The sequence below is a fragment of the Ornithodoros turicata genome, chromosome 1, assembly GCF_037126465.1.
Source record: "Ornithodoros turicata isolate Travis chromosome 1, ASM3712646v1, whole genome shotgun sequence".
NCBI classification, from domain to species: domain Eukaryota; kingdom Metazoa; phylum Arthropoda; class Arachnida; order Ixodida; family Argasidae; genus Ornithodoros; species Ornithodoros turicata.
The window spans coordinates 93,736,788-93,756,902 of record NC_088201.1 but is presented as its reverse complement, the minus strand read 5'-3'; the positions used below and the strand labels follow the sequence as shown (position 1 = coordinate 93,756,902).

The following is a 20,115-nucleotide window of genomic DNA, read 5'->3' as shown; positions in this document are numbered from 1 at the left end:
GTGATTCGAGGTACACATTCGCAACATTCGCAACACACACGCAACATTCATCTGCGAGACACCTGCACTGTAAATATTTTTCGCAACAACGTCAGCATATGTGCGCGGTGAGTGGTCCCCCCCTTTAATGGCACAGTCAGTCAGTCACAGTGAAGATATACCACTGGTATACCTTGTCTACCCTGGTGACTCACAAATACGTAAAGAATACGAACAACGACAACACCTTTCGAGATTATGAATGCCGAGTCTCATCGCCAGGGGCGATTAAAAAAATATGAAAATATAAATGCCAGGCATATTTTCTCAAACATGTTGTGATGGTTTGGACAACAACGAATTTGATTCACGTATTGCTCCTTCGAACTGTACTCATAGACATTTTAGGCTACATTGAACTGTAACTGTAAACATTTATGCTCGCACCGCTGCTTGGGCTGCACTTTTTTTTGGTACAACAAAACAAATCTTACATTACAGAATTGAACACTGTTACATGTCTGTTTGTCGTTCCTGGTCGTTTTTACCGTCACGTCTTTCGTTGATGGCGTGTGGGCATCGCCCATGTAAAACAGCTTTTGTACGTGGTAGTACGACCACATTTGTCATCCAATCAACATTCGGTTATGTACATATGTTTTCACACGCGCTTTTATATTGAAATGCCGAAGTGTCTGTAACAGAGGTGTGCAGGTCGAATCTTATTAGAAAATTATATTGGTGCAGCCGCCCAGAACCCGAATACAGAAGGGTCTACTTTTGCACGCTTCTAGCTATGAGTTATAGCACTGTTCTATGCAGTCACTGTGGTAGTAGCCCATCTCTGGAGAATGCCTCACTGATTTAAAAACAGTACTTGTTTGGCCAGTCGGCTTCTCGCACATCCCTTCTGAGAGGCTTCTATGACCTCACGAGACAGTTCGTGTAACCTTAGCTGCAAGTACCGCTTCATTGCCGCCCTGATCAGCGAAACGACATGCTCAGGCTCTCTATAGTAGTGCTCGGTTTGAAGCACACTGTCCTCATGCTTCTCCATCAACGCTCCCCGTCATCATAAGAAGCGGAAGCTTCTTACGATGACGGCCTCGAGCCTTGCAGTGTGCACCACTCTTGTTAAACTCCGGGATATATGCTCAGAACACTCAAGTATACGTGTTACGAGTCGGGGTGGCACTATGAGGCCGCCATTGTTTCGAATGCAGATCAGAAGGCTGCACTCGCCTTGGTTTAGAAGCAAATCAAGGCACCCTGACCATGCCAACGTGCAGGACACCTTTCTCACGATATACCCCCTATTGTACTTGATCACTTCACAAGTGAAATCACTGAGGGCACGCCGCATTTGCATTTGGTACTCAATGCGGACTTTTCTTAGTTTCTTGTCAGCACGAATACCTTGAGTGTCTTGCAACTTGTGGATGTTCTCTATGAATGCTCACTTGAACTCCTGCATTGACAAAACCACTACAAAATACTAACTGTTGCGGTACTGTTTTACGTGCTTTCCAGTATACCATGGGTTCTTTTTGTTTGTAACTGCTAACTGTTTGTAACTCGGAACTAAATGTGGTTGGCAATTATACTTTGTTTGTGCGTGTTTGATTACTTCAGCCCTCAGGGGAAGAAAATTAGCTAAGTGAAATGTACAACCTAAGAAACACTTTTTAGTTCAGATGTAGCTGCGTCATTCCATGCCAAACGTCCCAGACATTGCGCTCGACCATCCCCGATTTCTTTCAAATAAATTGTGGTTGATTGTTCCCATGCAGCCAATGTACTCTCGGCTTATTTTTGCCGCAAAAATTTTTTTCGCGCCATGGCCGCCTCTAGAAGATTGCGATTTGACATGTACCCTACCTGGCGAAAAAAAAAATCTAGCAAAATAGCTTTTGCGCGAATTCCAACCAAATCTCTTCTGAGTGAAGGCAAAGCATAATACTTTCGTGCCAAGACCAGTTGAAGGTTGGTGGACACTTTTTATCGAGAGTTTATGCCCCGAGAAAACTGAAAAATTTCGGGAACTTTTGGAATTTTTAAAGGAACTCTGCAATGTTTTCAGTGCTATTTGAACTGTTTAGCTCTGCTGTGTAGGAGGCATAAAACGTGTTAAAAATATTTTGAGGCGCGCAGATTTGAAAGAGTACGCAGAAAGAAATCGTGAATTTCGGAAATATTGCTTTTTACCACATATTCAGCCGTCAATTGCACACTGAGGTGGTCCTGATAAAAATATGAGACAAATTGCATTTGATAGTGTGCCCCTTGAACATTTATTTTACAAAGTTTCATCTAAACACTTTTGTTTTAGCAGCGAAAAAAGTTTTTGAACTTGACCACCCCCGCACTCATCCGGCATTGCCCCTCAAGGCTGCTTCACCCGAAGACGCATCGCCGCCGCTGCTGCCAAACGCACACGGGAGCTGCCCAAACCGAAATGTGTTCTTCAGCGAAAAAGACAAACAAACAAACAAAACACAAAAACTAAGGAAATTAATCTTCCAAGCTTCAGGTTCTCACGAGAACGGCCTACTGCGGCGACCCAGTTCAGTAGGAGCACTGGGCCTAGGGATCTACTTCGGTGACAACGGGCACTGACGGGCTATTGAATAACCTAATTTGTTCGAGCGATGACGCACACAGCGCTTACTAACACTGACTCTACAGCGCCAGGCAATGATGGGTGTGGGGGGATATGTTTTAATGATGATAAAAAAAAGGAAGGGAAAGGTTAGTCATGATGGAGGCTTGCTATTCCCAAAAGCAAAGAGAAACAAACAAATAGGAAGAAGAAGAAACAGAGACACAGAAAGTTATGGAGAAACACTGAAAAAAAAAAAAAACAGCTTCTTCACTAGTCGACAACAACGATAACTTCACTCTTTCGGCTATCACCAGAGAACACAATAACAGAAGGGAAGACTTAAAACTGTCCAAGTGACGTCATTGAATATAAGGAACCAGCTCTGGAATACGGTGTCGCCTCCGATCAAAGTGAGCCAGATGTAATAGACGCAGACCCGTCGTCGTCGAAGTACATCCCTGGCTCCAGTGCTCCTTGTACGGTGCCACCGCAGAAGGCCGTTCTCATGAGAACCTGAAGCTTCGAAAGTTAATTTGTAGATAAAACATGTTTTTTGCAGGCAACGCAAATCGGTTTGCACAGCTCCAGTATGCGTTTGGCAGCAGCGGCGGCGATGCGTCTTCGGGTGAAACAGCCTTGAGGGGCAATGCCGGATGAGTGCAGGGGTGGTCAAGTTCAAAAATTTTTTTTCGCTCCTAGAACAAAAAGTGTTTCGATGAAACTTTGTAAAATAAATGCTCAAGGGGCACACTATCAAATGCAATTTGTCTCACATTTTTATCAGGACCACCTCAGCGTGCAATTGACGGCTGAATATGTGGTAAAATGCAATATTTCCGAAATTCACGATTTCTTTCTGCGTACTATTCCAAGTCTGCGCGCCTCAAAATATTTTTAACACGTTCTATGCCTCCTACACAGCAGAGCTAAACAGTTTAAATAGCTCTGAAAACATTGCAGAGTTCCGTGAAAAATTCCAAAAGTTCCTGAAATTTTTCAGTTTTCTCGGGGCATAAACTCTCGATAAAAAGTGTTCATCAACCTTCAACTGGTCTTGGCACGAAAGTATTATGCTTTGCCTTAACTCAGAAGAGATTTGGTTGGAATTCGCGCAAAAGCTATTTTGCTAGAATTTTTTTTCACCAAGTAGGTTACAAGTCAAATTGCAATCTTCAAGAGGCGGCCATGGCGCGAAAAAAATTTTTGCGGCAAAAATAAGCCGGGAGTACATTGGCTGCATGGGAACAATCAACCACAATTTATTTGAAAGAAATCGGGGATGGTCGAGCGCAATGCCTGGGACGTTAGGCATGGAATGACCCAGCTGCATTTCCGACACCTGTTTTTTTTTTTTTTTTTGACAGAAATGTAAAAGCAAATAGTGCTTCTATTTAACACTTGCCCAATACTCATCACTGTGGAGGCTTCCTTTGTCCCCAAGGAGGTTCCGTAGGAGGTCGAGGCCATGTGCAGCGCCAAATATGAGGTGGACCCTCTCTCCTACCTGCTGGGGATGGCAAAAGGACGTCACCATGTTATGGGCTGTAGATGTATGCACATTGCACCCCAGGAGCCGCGCCATCATGACATTGGAAGAGAGAGCGTCACACACAATGGCGACTACTTTGAGGTTGCACTCTTCTTATACCAGTATTGCTTGTGTGACAGTATTCTTTAACACTTCACCGGAGAGTCCACAGTTCAGAAAGTAACCAAAAGGCAGCTTCCAGTGAGCAGTTCTTCTCATTGCCAAACACACACACACAAAAGCGCATCACCCGCAAGTGGTACGTAATTACTTTCCTGTGGTGTCAGGCCATTTCCGGGGCCCACATAGCCAATCATCTTTCCACCTATCAGGTCACAACGTTTCCTTATGCTCATCCCATCAAGCATGATGCTGCACGGCTTCTCTCTGACACACACTGGAAGATTGATGCATGCTCTTCAAGTGATCGAGTGTCTCTTGTGTAAATCCGGGCCAGCCACCAACAGCCTTTAACCATGTCCGTATTGACTGTTCAGATGGCATAGCGAGTTGGTTGGCAATGTAATCGTACGCCTATGGTCAGTGGTAAATGGTAATGAAGCGTAAAAGCAATTTTTTTTGTTGTTGCGCCTTCGGGATAGTGACCTCTTGCTGTTTAGCTTCCAATCTTAAATTATATCTTTCGGGATCTCACCAAACGCAAGGGAGAGAGAAGACGACACAATCTCTTACACAGTAATTTTTTAATGACAAGGACCCAGTTTTCCAGCAACTTCCTGAGAGATGGCAAGTGGGAAACACACAAGGTGTAACGGCTGCTCACTTGTTGTGTGGCATCATCAGGTTGACTTCCTTGAAGATGCTGTGGTCCCTATGATGAGGCTCTTGTATTATCGCTGCTGTCTTCTGGCACATGATCTTCAACCTAAGCAGTGACTATTTCATTATGTCTAGCACAATAACATTATCTTGTGCAACACTGTGTTTTCGAGCCGTATCTGTTTTTAATTGTAGTATGCCTCCAAATGCACAGGACAAATGTAATTTACTTTTTGCGTAGTGCCGCTGCCCACTTCGTCGGCCATGTGAGAGGGGTAGCAGAGTGCGTATGCCATTTGAAGTTCGAGATAAGCCCTGACCGGCAATACGGTCTACAGTATTTACAGTGGCTCTGGTTATAGTAGCATTTCTCTCGTTCCAAGCAAGGACATCTCGAACAGAAAGTGGTTGTGAGAGACCTTACTAAATCCTTTACTGACACTAAAGAATATGTAGTTAACATTGCCACTCCTGTCAAGAAATCGGTGGGTGTTCTCAACAAAAATTACCAGCTCTGCTTTGGAAATATCGGAATTCCTCACAAACATACGAGGGGTGTTGAAGTCAAACTGGGACTTTTCATTTTTCGCAAAAGTAAAATGAACTTACAGGCAGGCGAGAAATTAGTTTTATCTTTCAACGTAATCTCCAGCTCCACTAATGCACTTGTCCCAGCGTTTCACGAGGGCTTGGATGCAGCGAAGAAATTCTTACCGGCGTGTAAAAGCCATGATCGGACCGCATTCTTGACCTCGTCGTCGCAGCTGAAGTGGCGGCCCCCAAGGAACGCATTCAGTGGCCCGAAGAGGTCGAAATCGCTGGGGGCGAGGTCTGGACTGTTAGGGGGAAGTGGCAGCAACTCCCAGCCAAGTTCCTGTAAGGTGCGTGTCGTGAGATGCGCGGTATGCGGACATGCATTGTCCTGTAGGAGGAGGACTCCTTTGGTGATGAGGCCCTGCCGCTTTTACTTCACCGCCTTATGCACATCCCCGAGAACCTGGCGGTAATACGCACTATTGATGGTGGTACCACTGGGCAGGAAATCAACATGAACAACGCCAGCCTTGTCCCAGAAAAACGTGGTCATGACCTTACCAGCAGACGGGGTGCATCGGAACTTCTTGGGAGCTGGCGAGCCCGGATGCTTCCACTGTTTTGGTGTACGTTTAGACTCAGGAGTGAAATGGTGCACCCACGTTTCATCGCACGTGATGATCCGATCAAGGAACGGCTGTCCTTCAGTGTCGAAACGGTACCTTAGCTCTTGGGAGTTTGCAGTCTTCTCTGCGGGTCAAACACGGAGAGCTGTCTCGGGACCCATCGGGCACTAACTATCCGAAACTGGAGGTGCTTATGAATATTAGTGTTCAACCGTTCCACAGAAAGGTCAGTCTTTGGAGCCACTTTAAGACATGTTATCCATCGGTCCTTGAGGATCAGGCGCTCCACAAGTTGGATGTTCTCAGCAACTCTGACACTGGGCTCTGAGCCGCCTCGGCCGGGATCGTCCTGCACTGACCTAGTCAGAAAATTCTGTCCTACGGATGTCCATCGGATATACTTTCACGGAGATACGGATATCCGCAGAATAATGAAATTCCTCCAGTGGAGATACTACGGAGATCCACTTGGCCGGGCTTCGAACTTCCTACGAACGTGCACTTTGCGGACATAACCACGAGATACTGACAGAAACAGGAGCTGTCTGGGATGTAGCGCGTATCACTTTGTTATTTTTCAGAAGTCAGTATACGCTTTGTAGTAACATATAAAGCGTGTTTCCGCCGTTTTTTTTTAAACATATGCCACCGTCGCCGCTCGTTTCACTTTCAGTTGCTCCGCTTTGCTTCCCATGAGGGAAAATCAGCGCGGCGCTTCAAATAAATAAATAAATAAAAATAAAAAAGAAAAGAAAGAAGAAACAGCAACAAGAGATTGGGCCACTCAGCCGAAATGCTTTGGAAATGAAGTTGCATTCACTTCCAAACAGGGAACAGACACTGTACATTGGTGTTCTCGCGAGCTTCTACACATTCGAGAGCCCTGTTCGCCTGTGAGTCGAAATGAAGGGTGAGCTGTCTAAGTTTAATTCGATTGCGTGCACAAACAACGGCGAAACAAGAAATTGTTTGGCGTATTAAGTCGGCGTAGAGGTAATGGCTCTGTTTCTTACACATGTAGCTTGAGAAAGTGAGTTGGTTCATGGAAAGCCGAATTTCTGCAGTGCTACATCGTCCCGCGTTTCTCTCTCTCTTCAAATACATGATCCGTACAGCATCCCATCACGGAGCTGATTCGGACAATCCGTAAAACGGCCGCAACAGGACCTGCTGCGGATATACGGCTACAGATATTCTTCCACAAATATCCGAGGAGAGTCCCACGGAGGTCAGTTTTCGGATATGGACATTGGGATCTATTTCGGACGTCCGTAGGAGATGGTGTTCTGTCTGGGGATGTACGGCCGTCTCGGAACCGTTTGCACTGGTCACTCAAACGCTTTGCCGCGGCTAAGTGTATCGTGGCCATACTGAGCCTGAAGTCTTCTGTGAATTTCAGATGACTTTACGCCTTCATTCACGAGAAACTTCATGACAATTCGCTGTTCGATGTGCGCGCTCACCTCGCTGTCGGCCATGTTGTCCAGCACGTGTCTGCTGTTTTACATAAACGTTGGACCACCACGTGGTGAACGCGGAGGCCTGTCGCGTGTGAAAATGACGAAAAAGAAGTAGCGCGAACCATTTGTACACTGAGGAGACAGAAAGTCCCGCTGACTTTTTCTCGGTGTCTCAACCGACGCGTAAATTCGTCCGTTCTTGTGGTTGAACAGTCATTGTGCGATGCGGTGACCGATGGAGGCAGCGCGATACTTCTTTTGCCCTAAAGAAAGTGAGACGGTGTCAGAGCATCAAACTCGTCTGGGTCGTTTTCTACGTAGGTGATGGGACGAGAGTTTAAAACTGACTCTACACTCTTACCTGAGTTACTTCCATTGTTACTTTTAGACCGTTGTTACGTGTATTGAGAAGTAACATCGGCTCATAGGAAGAGGTAACACAGGAAATTGCGAATTTTAGAAGTAAATTGGGTCTCGAAGAGCTGGGGTACAGGTAACCTGTGGGGAAAACCCCTGTGTTCTCCTGGTTACTTGTACGTGTTACTTGTAGTGGGAGTCAGTTACTTCTACGTCGTAATGCGTTCGCAAACAATCACAGCCGCTTTTGATCGCTTTTGGTCGCTCATCTGGCAACAGTTTACAGTATCACACGAGAAGAGACACTACATCGCGTCCTCGTGTTTTGTCGGTTGCATCTTTTGAAATGTGACGCCTCTGTGGCTGACAAGTTAAATCATGCTCGTGGTTGTAGCTGTGTTGTGAACTGCTTCCTGTCTTATGACAAGTCATACATGATGTGGTGTCTGCGCACGTGTAAGCTTTTGGCCGCAGTGTCAACGCTCGGCCTTAGCGCATTCTGCTTTCTCTTGCCAGCTTTGCTCTCCATCGGCTTTACTTTGTTTTCTCTCCGTGTCGCCTTCTTGTCCCAGCATCTTTCATACGCTGAAGGGCATACGATACCTATAGAGCCATTTTGAGATTGGGTTTTGTGTAATGAAATTTAACTACGAGCAAATTGTTTCCATTCAGAGTTGAAGAAGAGTGATAAGCGCTATAGTCTGTGTGTCGTAGCAATGACAACAAAAAAAAACTGGATGTTTCGTAGTACATTGTTCTGAGAAGTATTTAGTTCTCTTATCGTGGGGTTATACTTTCCATTTCTTTTTTTTTTTCTGACGGACTTAATCGACTTTGGTGTATGGGCTAATTGCTAAAAAAAGTAAAGCCTAGTAACGATGCGCGATATGGAGTTCCTCATGAATAGGCAACTGATTGACCACTACAGTAATTTTATGATTGCGTTTCTTTATGCCCAGGTGTGTATGGGTGGGCGATTACTATTTCCTTTACTTCTTGATACGGCTTGAGTTCGACTTGTTCAGGGTCGTGTTGTCAATGACAGGTTATTTCGTCGTCTTACTGGCTGGTTTATGAATTGACTCAGTCATTTTCTGGCCGATTGCCTTCGTAAATTTCACTGACTTCATGGTGAATGGGTAGACTGATTGCACGGTATGACTTAGCCACTGTGATTGGTCGATGTGGTTAATTGACCGGAATGGTTGCCCAGATTTATGCCTTAATTGGTTGTTATCAGTGGTTTGCTAGTACAACTGACCACCAGATAGCATCTCGCAAATTATACCAATGAAGGAAGTCAAGACAATCAATCAATCAATAACACCGACTAGTCACTAAACTGTTAAAAAATAAGAAATCGATCTGCTACTGAATTACATTCAGATGAATTTATCTACCAGGCAACCTAAATCGCCATCCCGATGAGTCAGGCAGTGGAGGAGCGGGTGGGCTGCTGGTAATTAATATGTCAAGGGCCTGCAAAGTAATGTCGACTGATTTCCCTCAGGTGGTGAAGAACATGTTCAGGACGTGAACTTACAGCCACAGGAGGAAACAGGACATAGCTGTAGCGTTTTCCATGGTATTTATTTTCTTACATATCGACCTGCTATCCACAAGATGTTTTGCCATCTGTGTTTGTTGGAAGCTAACATTTCAGCACCCTTCTTTTTATGTGCATGTATAGCTGGCCTCACAATTATGCTGCATTACACCTTGCCTTGAGGAAGTTCAATGTGAACTCCATACTGTGGCTGGTTTCATCACTGTCGCTACATGTACAAATATGGAAGCTCGTGAATCGGAAAATCCCCCGTTTTCGGCAAACGACGCTACGATACCGAACACAGAGTCTTCCAACATATCAGGTATCTACATTTTTTGCATTCATTACTTGTGCTTGCACAAGTGTAATTAAGGTCTGCTTTTGCTATTAATGATGTACCTACACAACGTGAGAATGATAAATAAGGAGTGCCCATTCCATTTTAGATATTTATGGTGTGGAAAGCGGCACCGTCCCCACAGCAACAAGCAAGAATGAGGACAAAGTCCGTATGCCTGCATGCCGCCCCTGCAATTTTACAACACAATATTTCTCGCGATTCTGTGAACACATCAAAGCCCCTTTGGAGCTGTGTTCATTATACATAGTCTCACATACGCCACTACATTAAGAAACGATCTTCGTTATCTTACATTGCCAATGCTGGGTTGTGTTTTCCTGATATTCACAATAAAATACGTGTACAGGAAAGCCCATGGTCATTGTATTTTGGTATGTCACCCGTGTCGTGTTTCGTGTGTGCCTGCATGCAATTTGCAAGGAACGAGCGGGTGCAGCCCGAGCCCGGAGCCCCAGGAACGGTGTTACTTCTAAATACACGATGCATCTGGTTACTTTTAGAGAGGCAACCTCGGCAGAGGTAACGCTGTACCCATCTAGTGTACAGGTAACAATATTGCAATTTTTTTACCTTTACTAGAAGTAACCGGGCTAAGAGTGTACGTCTGTCATCAACGTTCGCAGTTCTTCGAACTGTAAGCAAGCTTTCCCAATAACTTTTCCAAGTGTATTCTTCACGGTCCGGATCACCTCTCCCACCCTCCTCCCCACCAGGGAGCTCCGGGTGGAATATATCTCTATGTAATTTTGTGACGCGTGAAGTACCCGCATACATCTGAGTCAATTGTCGCTTTCTATAGAATGCGAAGGTCTTTGTCTGCCTTCTTGAAACTCCGAGCATTGTCGGAATACACGGTTGTCGGTAGTCTTCTTCTGGAAACGAATCTGCGGAAGTTCATCAGGAACGCTTCAGCGGTTGCCGCGGACCTAACCTCCAGATGAATGGCGCGAGTAGAAGCACACCTGAACAGGACTATGTAGTACTTCTGATTACTTTTTTTTTTTTCCCGTGTAGTGGGCCAGAAAAGTCGACGCCGAACACTGTGAAAGGTTGATTCGCTTCTATCCTAAAACTTCGAAGGGAGGCCGTAGGCAGAACGACGCGGCGAGCTCTGAACCTTGCGCAGATGGCACATTTTCTGATAATTCGCTCCACTAATTACCGACCCCGCTGAACTCAATATTCTTCTCGGAGGTCCGGAGGTCCGAAGAGCGGTTCGGACGTAACTGACCAGTCTTGCTGCCACAAGAGCTCCCATCAGTTCGAGCCTTAGAAGGCTCAGCTCTTTCAGTGGGGCAACTCTGACCTTAGCTACTAGCAACTGGGGTAGCTCATCTTCTACCTTGACGTAAACTGCTGCGCCGTAGGCGTGAATGCTGGCGTCTGATAAGGTACACAGACTAGGATCTTCTGCTGTTCGTGGTTCGTATGCCGACGTACCGGCTGACACTGACGAGACGCAGCGTAGGAATTCCCTTACACTAGGATTTCCAGTCCTGTAGTACTCCGTTTGGAAGTTCTGCATCCCACTCGACCCCATCAATCCACAGTTTCTGGAAAAGCCTTTTGACGCGGACGGTAAACGGACTGAGGATCCCCATGGGATCGAATGTTCTTGATGAAGCCTGTAAAACGTAGCGCTTGGTATCAGCTTTTTCTAAAAGAAAAGTGTACTCTTGAAAGTCACTTGAAAAGTGACTTGAATACCCCTCGTATTATCAGACATTATGGTATATGCACATACGCCCACATAAATTATGTGCGGTTAACTAATTTTACGCCTTATGCTTAGTAGGCAATCTACGCTACACCCCTTGACTTTCTGAGAAGCTTACAGCTCAAATTATTCCTCCTGTGTGAATATCGGCTACTTCTTCGTTAGAAGCGTGAAATACACAAAACTACTAGCCAAATTACCGAGCACTGCACACCTAACTAGAGGGTGGTCCCCTAGTTCTCATGGCACACTGATTATGAGCGTGTCCCACAGACACGAACTATATTTTTAGTTAATACTGCAGTACGTTCATCCGCAAACATGAAATTAGCTTTAATAAGTGCATCAATGCAAACCCATTGATTCTGATACTAACTGCTCATGGAAAACATGGGCTGGGGTAAAAGACACTGGCATCACATGTTATGTTACTAGCAGCTACAATTTTTCACTGAAGCCTACAATTCAACAATGTAATTCGCGCCATGGTTGCAGAAAAAGTAAGCACCTGTTTCTGTTATTACTTGGTATACAGTTGAAACTTGTTAATGTGACGATGGTCATTCCCGTGGATTTTGGCAATAAAACCATTTTAGGATAATAAAGAACACCTTTCACCATGGAGGAAAGAAGAAACGGAGGCGCCCCAACGGCTCTTCGACAGAAGAGAGAAGCGTGGGGCAAGTGACGTGAAGATAAGAGGTGAGCTGTAGATTCTTTGGAGCCATGCGAGGGTCACGTCAGAGGCGGAGAGTTTTCATTTTCCCAGGGGGGGCAAGGGCGCACCGCGAAATAAGTACTCTCGGGGGGGGGGGGGGCGATATGTTTATTAAGAAAAAAAAGAAAGATAAACCAGATGGATGTCGGTGTGTTATTCCAAAAAAAGAGTGAAATGGGGAAGACAAAAAAGGCAAAGAAAAAAGAACGCAAAAGAAAACAAAAAAAAAGACGGAAAGAAAAAAAAAAGGAAAAGAAAAATGAAGAACACAAAACTAAAGCTGAAGAATCACACACTCTGGTGGGATCTTATGATGTATGCAGAACTGGTATAGAAATAAGAGGAAGGAAGAACAGAAAAAAAAAAGAAAAAAGAAAAAACAGAGAGAACGTAAACAGTGAACATGTGCTCAACTGAAGGCATTACGCCTTTGAAAACTGAGTGCAAAAGGAACAAAATGCATTGAATCCTCGGTGTTTGACCCGAAATGCGCGCAATATAATGAATATGGTCAATGAAATGGAGAAGCGGGAGTTGAACCCGCTCCCAAGTCCCAACGGATATGCGTTCCGAAGATCCTACCGTTAAACCTCACTGGCAGCTGCTGGTACCTTTTCGACTGCTTCGTTTCATTGATCTGATTGCTTTGGGCGAAATTCAGGCTATGTGTTGTGTCATCCTTTGCGTTTCTTCGCCTCACCTTCTACTGTGATAATGAGTATGGTGGGCGGATACATATTTTACATATTTTACAAATTGCAAGATGCATTTTTGGGGTTGGTGCCTCTTCGCTCTTTTGACCCGGGCGCGCCGAGCCCCAAAGGTTGGTGTCAGTCACTTAGCGGGACTTCCCGGGGGAGGCGTCGCCCCCCCTAGTTCATGTTCCGGGGGGGGCAAGGGCCCCCGCGCCCCCCAGCAGTCGGCGCCTATGGGTCACGTTACCTGAATAGCCCAATGAGGTCGCCCAACGAGGTGGAACATATGGAGAAGCGAGGGGTGGTTTACCCGTCGCATGCCAAGATTGCACAAATATATACACTGGAGAGACAGGACGTAAAATAAAAACACCAACGAAAGAGCACAAATATGGCATCGCAAAAAGTTCCGGTAAACCAACCGGATTGTGCGAACACGTGGGGAAAACAGGCCACGCGGTTAGACTGAATTCATCTGATATCTTAGCACGTGAGGGCCGTTGGGGGGTTAGAAAGAACTTGGAATCGTGGTACATCAAGAGAGGTCAAGGTTGCATGAACAAACATCCGGGCCCCCTACCGGATAGTTATGCCCCACTATTTAGCTAGAAAACGGACGACGGCGAACCTCATTCTGATGATGCGGCCTGTATACGCCTCGAAACGCCAATTTTTATATTGTTTTTAACCTGTTGTGCTGCCGGTGTGGGATTCTCCAAATAAAATGCTTGTTCCCGGCACTTTGAGTGTTTTTAGAGGTCGCTTTGCACGCGCCACTTTGGGAGCCACTTCGGCTCGATACCACCACACCTCACGAAGTATTCCGAAAGTATGCATTGGGGGCTCCCATAGAGGTGTATGGAACCGAAACCGGAAGGCGAGCGGTGATGTCACTGGAGTGGCCCCTAATCTCGGCTTCACTTGTCAGAGCAATAAGGCTCCTCCTCTCTTTCCTTCCTCCATGCCTGTCACAGTTGTGAGCTATGAAAAGTAGTACATTAAGGAAGCTGATCACAGAATACTCACAGTGAGGCATTTTAAAAGCCTTTTTTCCTGCATCTTTTCCAAAGCTGACATTCATTTGCTTGAAAAACTGTCAATCTGGGCCATTCCAGCGAAAGCTAGCCAGATGTGTAGCTTGACTCTCTTAGATATCACTGAAAAAATTGTGTGCCTTTTGTGGAGGATATTTATATATAGAATGTAAACTTTTTTGTCATCATTTTGTTTTCTTGAACAATGGGGGCGCGTTAAACTGTGCCCAAACATGAAAAAAGTTGTCCGTTACGAGGTTCCTTCTGACATCTACATATACGTCATTACTGCGCATTACTTGACTGGTGTGAGAGGGGAAGCGTGGGTCTACCTTCCCGAAGGGCATACAGAACGAGAATAAATCTGGTGACGTGGTGAGAACTTAAGAATGGAGCACGTTTTGGGTCAACTTTACGATAAATCTCCGGCAAATTAGCATTCCTGAAGGAGCCCTAGATTTATAAGCTTGTAAACTGCTGTATGGAGATTAGCTCCGCATAAAAATAGCAAGCTCATCTATATACATTGTTTAAGTGTTCGACGATATCAACCACTTGCAAACAAATGACACTTTTTTTTTTCAGATAGTATCTTCACATATAGGTTGTCTAGAAAGTGAAAGAAATCGTGCGCTATTGGTATAACAGATCCTCTATAACATATCCAAAATCTACAGGTGTACTTTTCTTTCAACAAGAATATATTCCTTTTTCTTTTTCTTTTCTCACCATACTGTGCTGCAGCTTCTTCGTCAGTTCAGGTGGTCTAGGAAGTAAAAAACGATGCCTTTGTGACTGCCTCCTGTGAAAATCAACACTCTGCTTTTCCATTTTGAGAACCTACAGGTGAATTTGTTCTTACGCAAGAAAAAAGTTTCGTCCGCTCATTCACATCCCATGTGTATGGCGCTATATCACACTTTGAACAAATTTTGCATTCTAATGTTCTGCCCAGTTCTACAGATTAGTTGCAATTGCTGCTTCATAATAGCTTTGTCAACATTTATGATTGTGATAGTGTGATAGTCGTTGTCAGGATTCGGGACTTCACAATTTTATGGCAGTAAACCGAAGAGAAATATTGTCAGCTTGGTTCCTACAACTGAGAATGTGTCCGACGTTGGATACTCAGACGATGACTTTTCGGACGGCGACGGCGACGCAGACTGCGTTCCACTGGCTGTGGGGAAGACGAACGCATTGACCATAGTGACCTCATTGACGGATGAGTGTGTTTCTGACGTCAATGTACCTCACGCTGCAAGTGCACAGCTGCCTTCGTCGTCCAAACGACAGAAAAAACGGGACTCACAGTTCCGATGGAAGAGGAAACATTTGGACAACGTGGAAAAACTGCCAGATGTCTTTGATGGGCCAGATGCTATTGAGTCACCGCTATCGTATTTCAAGAAATTTTTTGTCAGAGACCTCATCAGCATGCTTGTGTCAGAAACGAATCTGTATTCAGTACGACAGCAGGGAGTTTCAATAGGTACAACATACGATGAAATGGAGCAGTTTCTCGGAATACTTATTCTTATGGGCATATTAAACATGCCAACCTTTTCGAACTATTGGAGCTAGTACTTCCGTTACCCTGCTACAGATGATGTGATGCCATTCAACAGGTTCAGAAAGCTTAGAAGACTCATACACTTCACATCAGAAGAGGACGCATCTGACAGATATGCTAAGCTTCGGCCGGTCTTGGAAAAAGTACGACAAAACTGCTGCAGCATCCAGCAAGAGCACCAGCAGTCCGTCGACGAGATGATGGTGCCATACAAAGGAACACGAGCAGGGAAGCTAAGGCAGTACCTGAGGAATAAGCCTAACAAGTGGGGTTTTGAATTATTTGTGCATGCATGTGTATCAGGAATGGTGTATGACATCCTCCCGTATGCTGGATCTGACACCTGTTACTCCACCACATTCACCGAGGAAGAGGAGAGCCTGGGCCTAGGTGCAAAAGTTGTCATCGCCTTGTGTAAAACTCTTCAACAGCCACAGCAAAGTGTAGTGTACTTTGACGACTTTTTTTGTAGCCTAGAACTTCTGAAATACCTCAACAAGGTGAAAGGTGTGCGGGCTCTTGCGACTATTCGACCGCAAAGGTTGAGAAACTGTGCGCTAAAGGAGGATAAAAAGCTGAAAGATGAGGGCTGTGGTTCATACGACTTCAGGTCAGACAAGGACAGTGAAGTCACTGTTGTGAAATGGCTGTACACAAAAGCAGTCTACGTCGCCTCAACGTCGAGAGGTGTAGAGCCTCTTGGCACCGTCAAGAGGTATGTCAAGGAGCAGAAAAAGAAAGTGCTTGTTCCTGCTCCACGTATCATCTTGGAGTATAACACACAAATGGGGGGAGTTGACCTCGCCGGCATGTTTGTGGAACTGTACCGTACTCCTTTGAAATCAAGGAGGTACTACCTGAAGCTTTTTGCCCAGCTCATCGACATATGTGTGAACAATGCCTGGCACCTGTATCGACGAGCTCCACGGCGCATCACAGCCACTGAAGGACTTCAGGGCAACAGGGCAACCGTAACAAAGGCTTTGCTGGCGGCGAACAAAAAGAAAAGTGGACGCCTGTCACCATCATGTCAACCACAGCAAAAAATCAAACGACCGAAGATACCAATGCCACAGGATGATATACGCTATGACGGGGTTGGCCACTGGCAGGGATTCGCTGCCAAAGGGAGATGCCGGTACTGCCCATGGGGGCAAACAAGAATTATCTGCACAAAATGTGGTGTCTTGCTCTGCTTTATGGCAGACAGGAACTGTTTCCGACCATTCCACTCCAAGTAGGCACGGACACCGAGAGTGGGTAGTGTATCTTCTGGGATACATAAGTGCAATTCTGCAGCAAGTTCATTTTTTAAACTTTCTAGGGCTGTTTCATGAGCTATGGACTGTCCGGATCTTAGAAAATAAATGTTCCCATTTTTTTCTCTACTCCTTCATCGCTTGACTGTTAAAGGGTTAATGTAATGTCGCGCAGGGTGCAAGTTTTACAGCGATATCATATTTCAGCACAATATTTATAAGCTTTAAAAATAGGTGCAAGGGTACCGTTGCATACAATGAAGTACCTGGTACGGTAAATTTTAGACCTCTTCTTTGCGTGGGTGCTTAGCATAAATCTGTAAATAAATGTACTTGAGGATTTCTGAATGCGAAGCTTATATGAGAGAAAGGAAGGCAAACGAATACAACAGAGGGTGTCGTTCATTTCTCGCACTTCTGATTTCACTTACTTATTGCTCTTGGTTTAGAGACACTGTTCCGACATCAGAGAAGCAGAATTTGCACTGTAGATCCGCGAGAATAAAAAAAGATGCAGAAATTTTTTCAATGTCTGTGAGAAAATTTCATGGCTTTTGAGACCTTGAAAATTGCATTCTTAGGTTCCATGGTATTCAAAGACCAGTGAGAAAGCTTGGAACCATGGAAGTGCTTGAAGTAGTATGTCTAGATACATATCTTGCAGCTTTTGCATGGCAAATCGTTGTCTAGGAAAGTGCGTGAATCAATGTGGGTGTTCCTGAAATTCGAATCGTATTGCGTTACACACTGACATTACCGTCTGCTGGTTACAGGAAATGAAGCACCTCTGCTGACTTAAGTTGTTCATCAGAAGGAAAATAATTATTTTTTTCTTGCAAACAAACAGACATTTCTTCATCACATTAGTATGCAGCTCATTTGCGGAAAGGCATTTCAAAAGTCGGTCCAGTACCACTTTCCTGCATTTATCAGCACGTAGGCTCTCAGGGAAAACCGCACGCAGGAAAGTACACGGGAAGGTTCCGTTCTACGGTTCTGAGGCTGGAACACACACAGACGGACAAACACAACACATCCACAAGATGCCGGTATGTAGCTCTTTCGTCGATCGTCATTTTTCAACTCTTCGATTTCACAACCAAGGCAGCCCTGTACGAGAACGGCGATGTGCCGTGCCATGATGGTAAAAGATGTTCGCGACAATGCTGACAATATGACAGGTGTCCACCATAGCTAGGACCAACGCCGGGAAATGATTTGGTGACTTGTGACACGAATTCAAAGTTGGACATGCTCCAATTTGACAGGCGTGCGGCAGGACAAAGCACAAACTGCAATGTCAACAGAAACCTGATAGCCGGCGAAAAATACAGCAAGCGATTTGCCCAGAGTCGGTACTCTTGTCCTCAGCCCACTGCAAAGAACCACACCCTGTGGGGAACCACAGGGATGACACAAACCCGCCATTGTTGTAACTACCCTCAAGCGGGTGCTTTTGGCAAAACTGCCAACTTGTCCTGGTCGCACATAACACAAAACGTCATTTTGAGGTCATGTGACTTTGTTTAGATGTCGTTTTGCCGCTTACCGACAGCTTTCCGTCGCCATAAAGCCAAGAGATGAACGTATTTTGCCAGCGTTAACTATGCGGTGCTTCTTGCGCAACATGGTGGCCCATTTCTCCTTAGTTTAAGTTCATCGCATCGGCTCACTGAGTCTTAACCGCGGTCGTCATCACATCTTTGGAAGTCGTCAAAGTACGAGGCCTTATGTGCAAAACTGCTCGTTTTAAAGGGACTATCGCATCCATCTCAGTCGATTCCGAAACTGTAGTGCCGTTTTACTCCGCGTTCATCACTGATAATAACGCCGAAAACCCGACGCGAATTGGCAGCGTTGTTCCTGTGTAGTTTGATATAAAACTTCGCAAGAGCAGACGACGCATTCCGGGGTTCCCTCTCCGGAAACGTCACACGGACGAGGCCAATCACTGCGCGCCCTATGACATGGAGAATACCAATCACGGAGCGGCCGGAGGGACCTTGGTAGCCTTGGCAACCGACAGACAGGCGGCCGGGCGGGCGAGCGAGGCGGAATGCTAGGGAACGGCGTCTTCTCTGTTACCGGCTCGCGGAACGTTGTTTCTGGTTAGTGTCGGACGTGTTCGTACAGTCAGGAGCGTAACGCCTTGTTTCACGTAACATGGTTACGTCTGCACTCACACTGGTAAGCGAAAGCCAGCGTATTTACCGAGGAGTTTTCACTTAGTATAGTGCGATGCGAACGCCAAGCAGACGATCTGCGCTGCGCTCCTATTCGTGTGCCTGGCTTACGTCATCATCTTGTTGGCTGCAGATGGAATGCGGACCTTTAAAACTCGATTACTTAATATTTAAGCTGTTTTCGGAAGAGAAATTTGGCAAACTTGACTCTGAAACGGTGACGAACATTATCCTATCGGTATCATACATACGTTCCCGGATGCGATAGTCCCTTTAAAGCGAGATTATTTGATAAAAATAATTACCGTGATCGAAAGACATCCAAAACGTTGCGCAGAAACAACAACCGCATTGTTTATAAATGGTTTGGCAGCCGATCACGGGCGCCGACATTTTTAAGGTCACGTGTGCCTTGACGTTTGCTGTGACGTGCCACCAGGACCTGTCCAGGATGCATTGAGTTCGGCCAGCTTGCTTTCGTCTACACAGCTATACATTGGATGCCACCCCTGTGTGGGGAACAATTTTCAGACGCGCGAGCCAAAAGCCTTCGCTGCTCTGGGGCTGCCGTGCCGGGCGACCAATCAGGGACGATTTATTTTGAAAGTTTGAATCAGAAGCGTTTATATCGCAAAAGTTTATTTTTCGGCTTTATCTTTACACCGTGTATTTTGTAGTGATTTATTTTGAGGGGTTTATTCCCGAAGTTTATTTTGTGAAGTGTAAACCAGAGTGATCCCGCACATTTCCTCATATGTTGCACACGCTTAAGTTCCACATATTATTCCCGCGGAAAAAACGGGATGTACGTTAGAACGAAGAAACAAAATGCAAGCAAACTGGTTTAGGTTAGTTGTTGGTAAACTATCCCTCAGTCTGAGACATACGCACAAAAGGCAGATACAAACGGACGAGACTTGTCTCGTCGTGATCCATTTCTCTCTGTCCAATCGCAGACGGCCTTCTTTTACTTCATGCACTTCGCACACGATCTCAGCAGCTGAATGCATAATTTCCTACGTAACCATTCGAACGGTGAGGATTTATAAGGCAATTATTCTATGGGCTGGATAATAAATCACGATAAAAAGAATAGGTTGCGCGCATCCCATTCTGCAGCCGCTTTATTTAGAGTGATCATTTCGAGTAACAATCACGGA

The 20,115-nt window shown here is 45.4% G+C and overlaps 1 protein-coding gene across 1 annotated transcript; it reads left to right on the top strand.

The window, feature by feature from the left end:
- The first annotated feature begins 15,554 nt into the window (after positions 1–15,554).
- Positions 15,555–16,754, top strand: LOC135378989 (piggyBac transposable element-derived protein 2-like). Its single transcript, XM_064612205.1, has one exon. It carries the CDS (start codon positions 15,555–15,557, stop codon positions 16,752–16,754), a length of 1,200 nt encoding a protein of 399 aa, XP_064468275.1.
- The last annotated feature ends 3,361 nt before the right edge of the window (positions 16,755–20,115 follow it).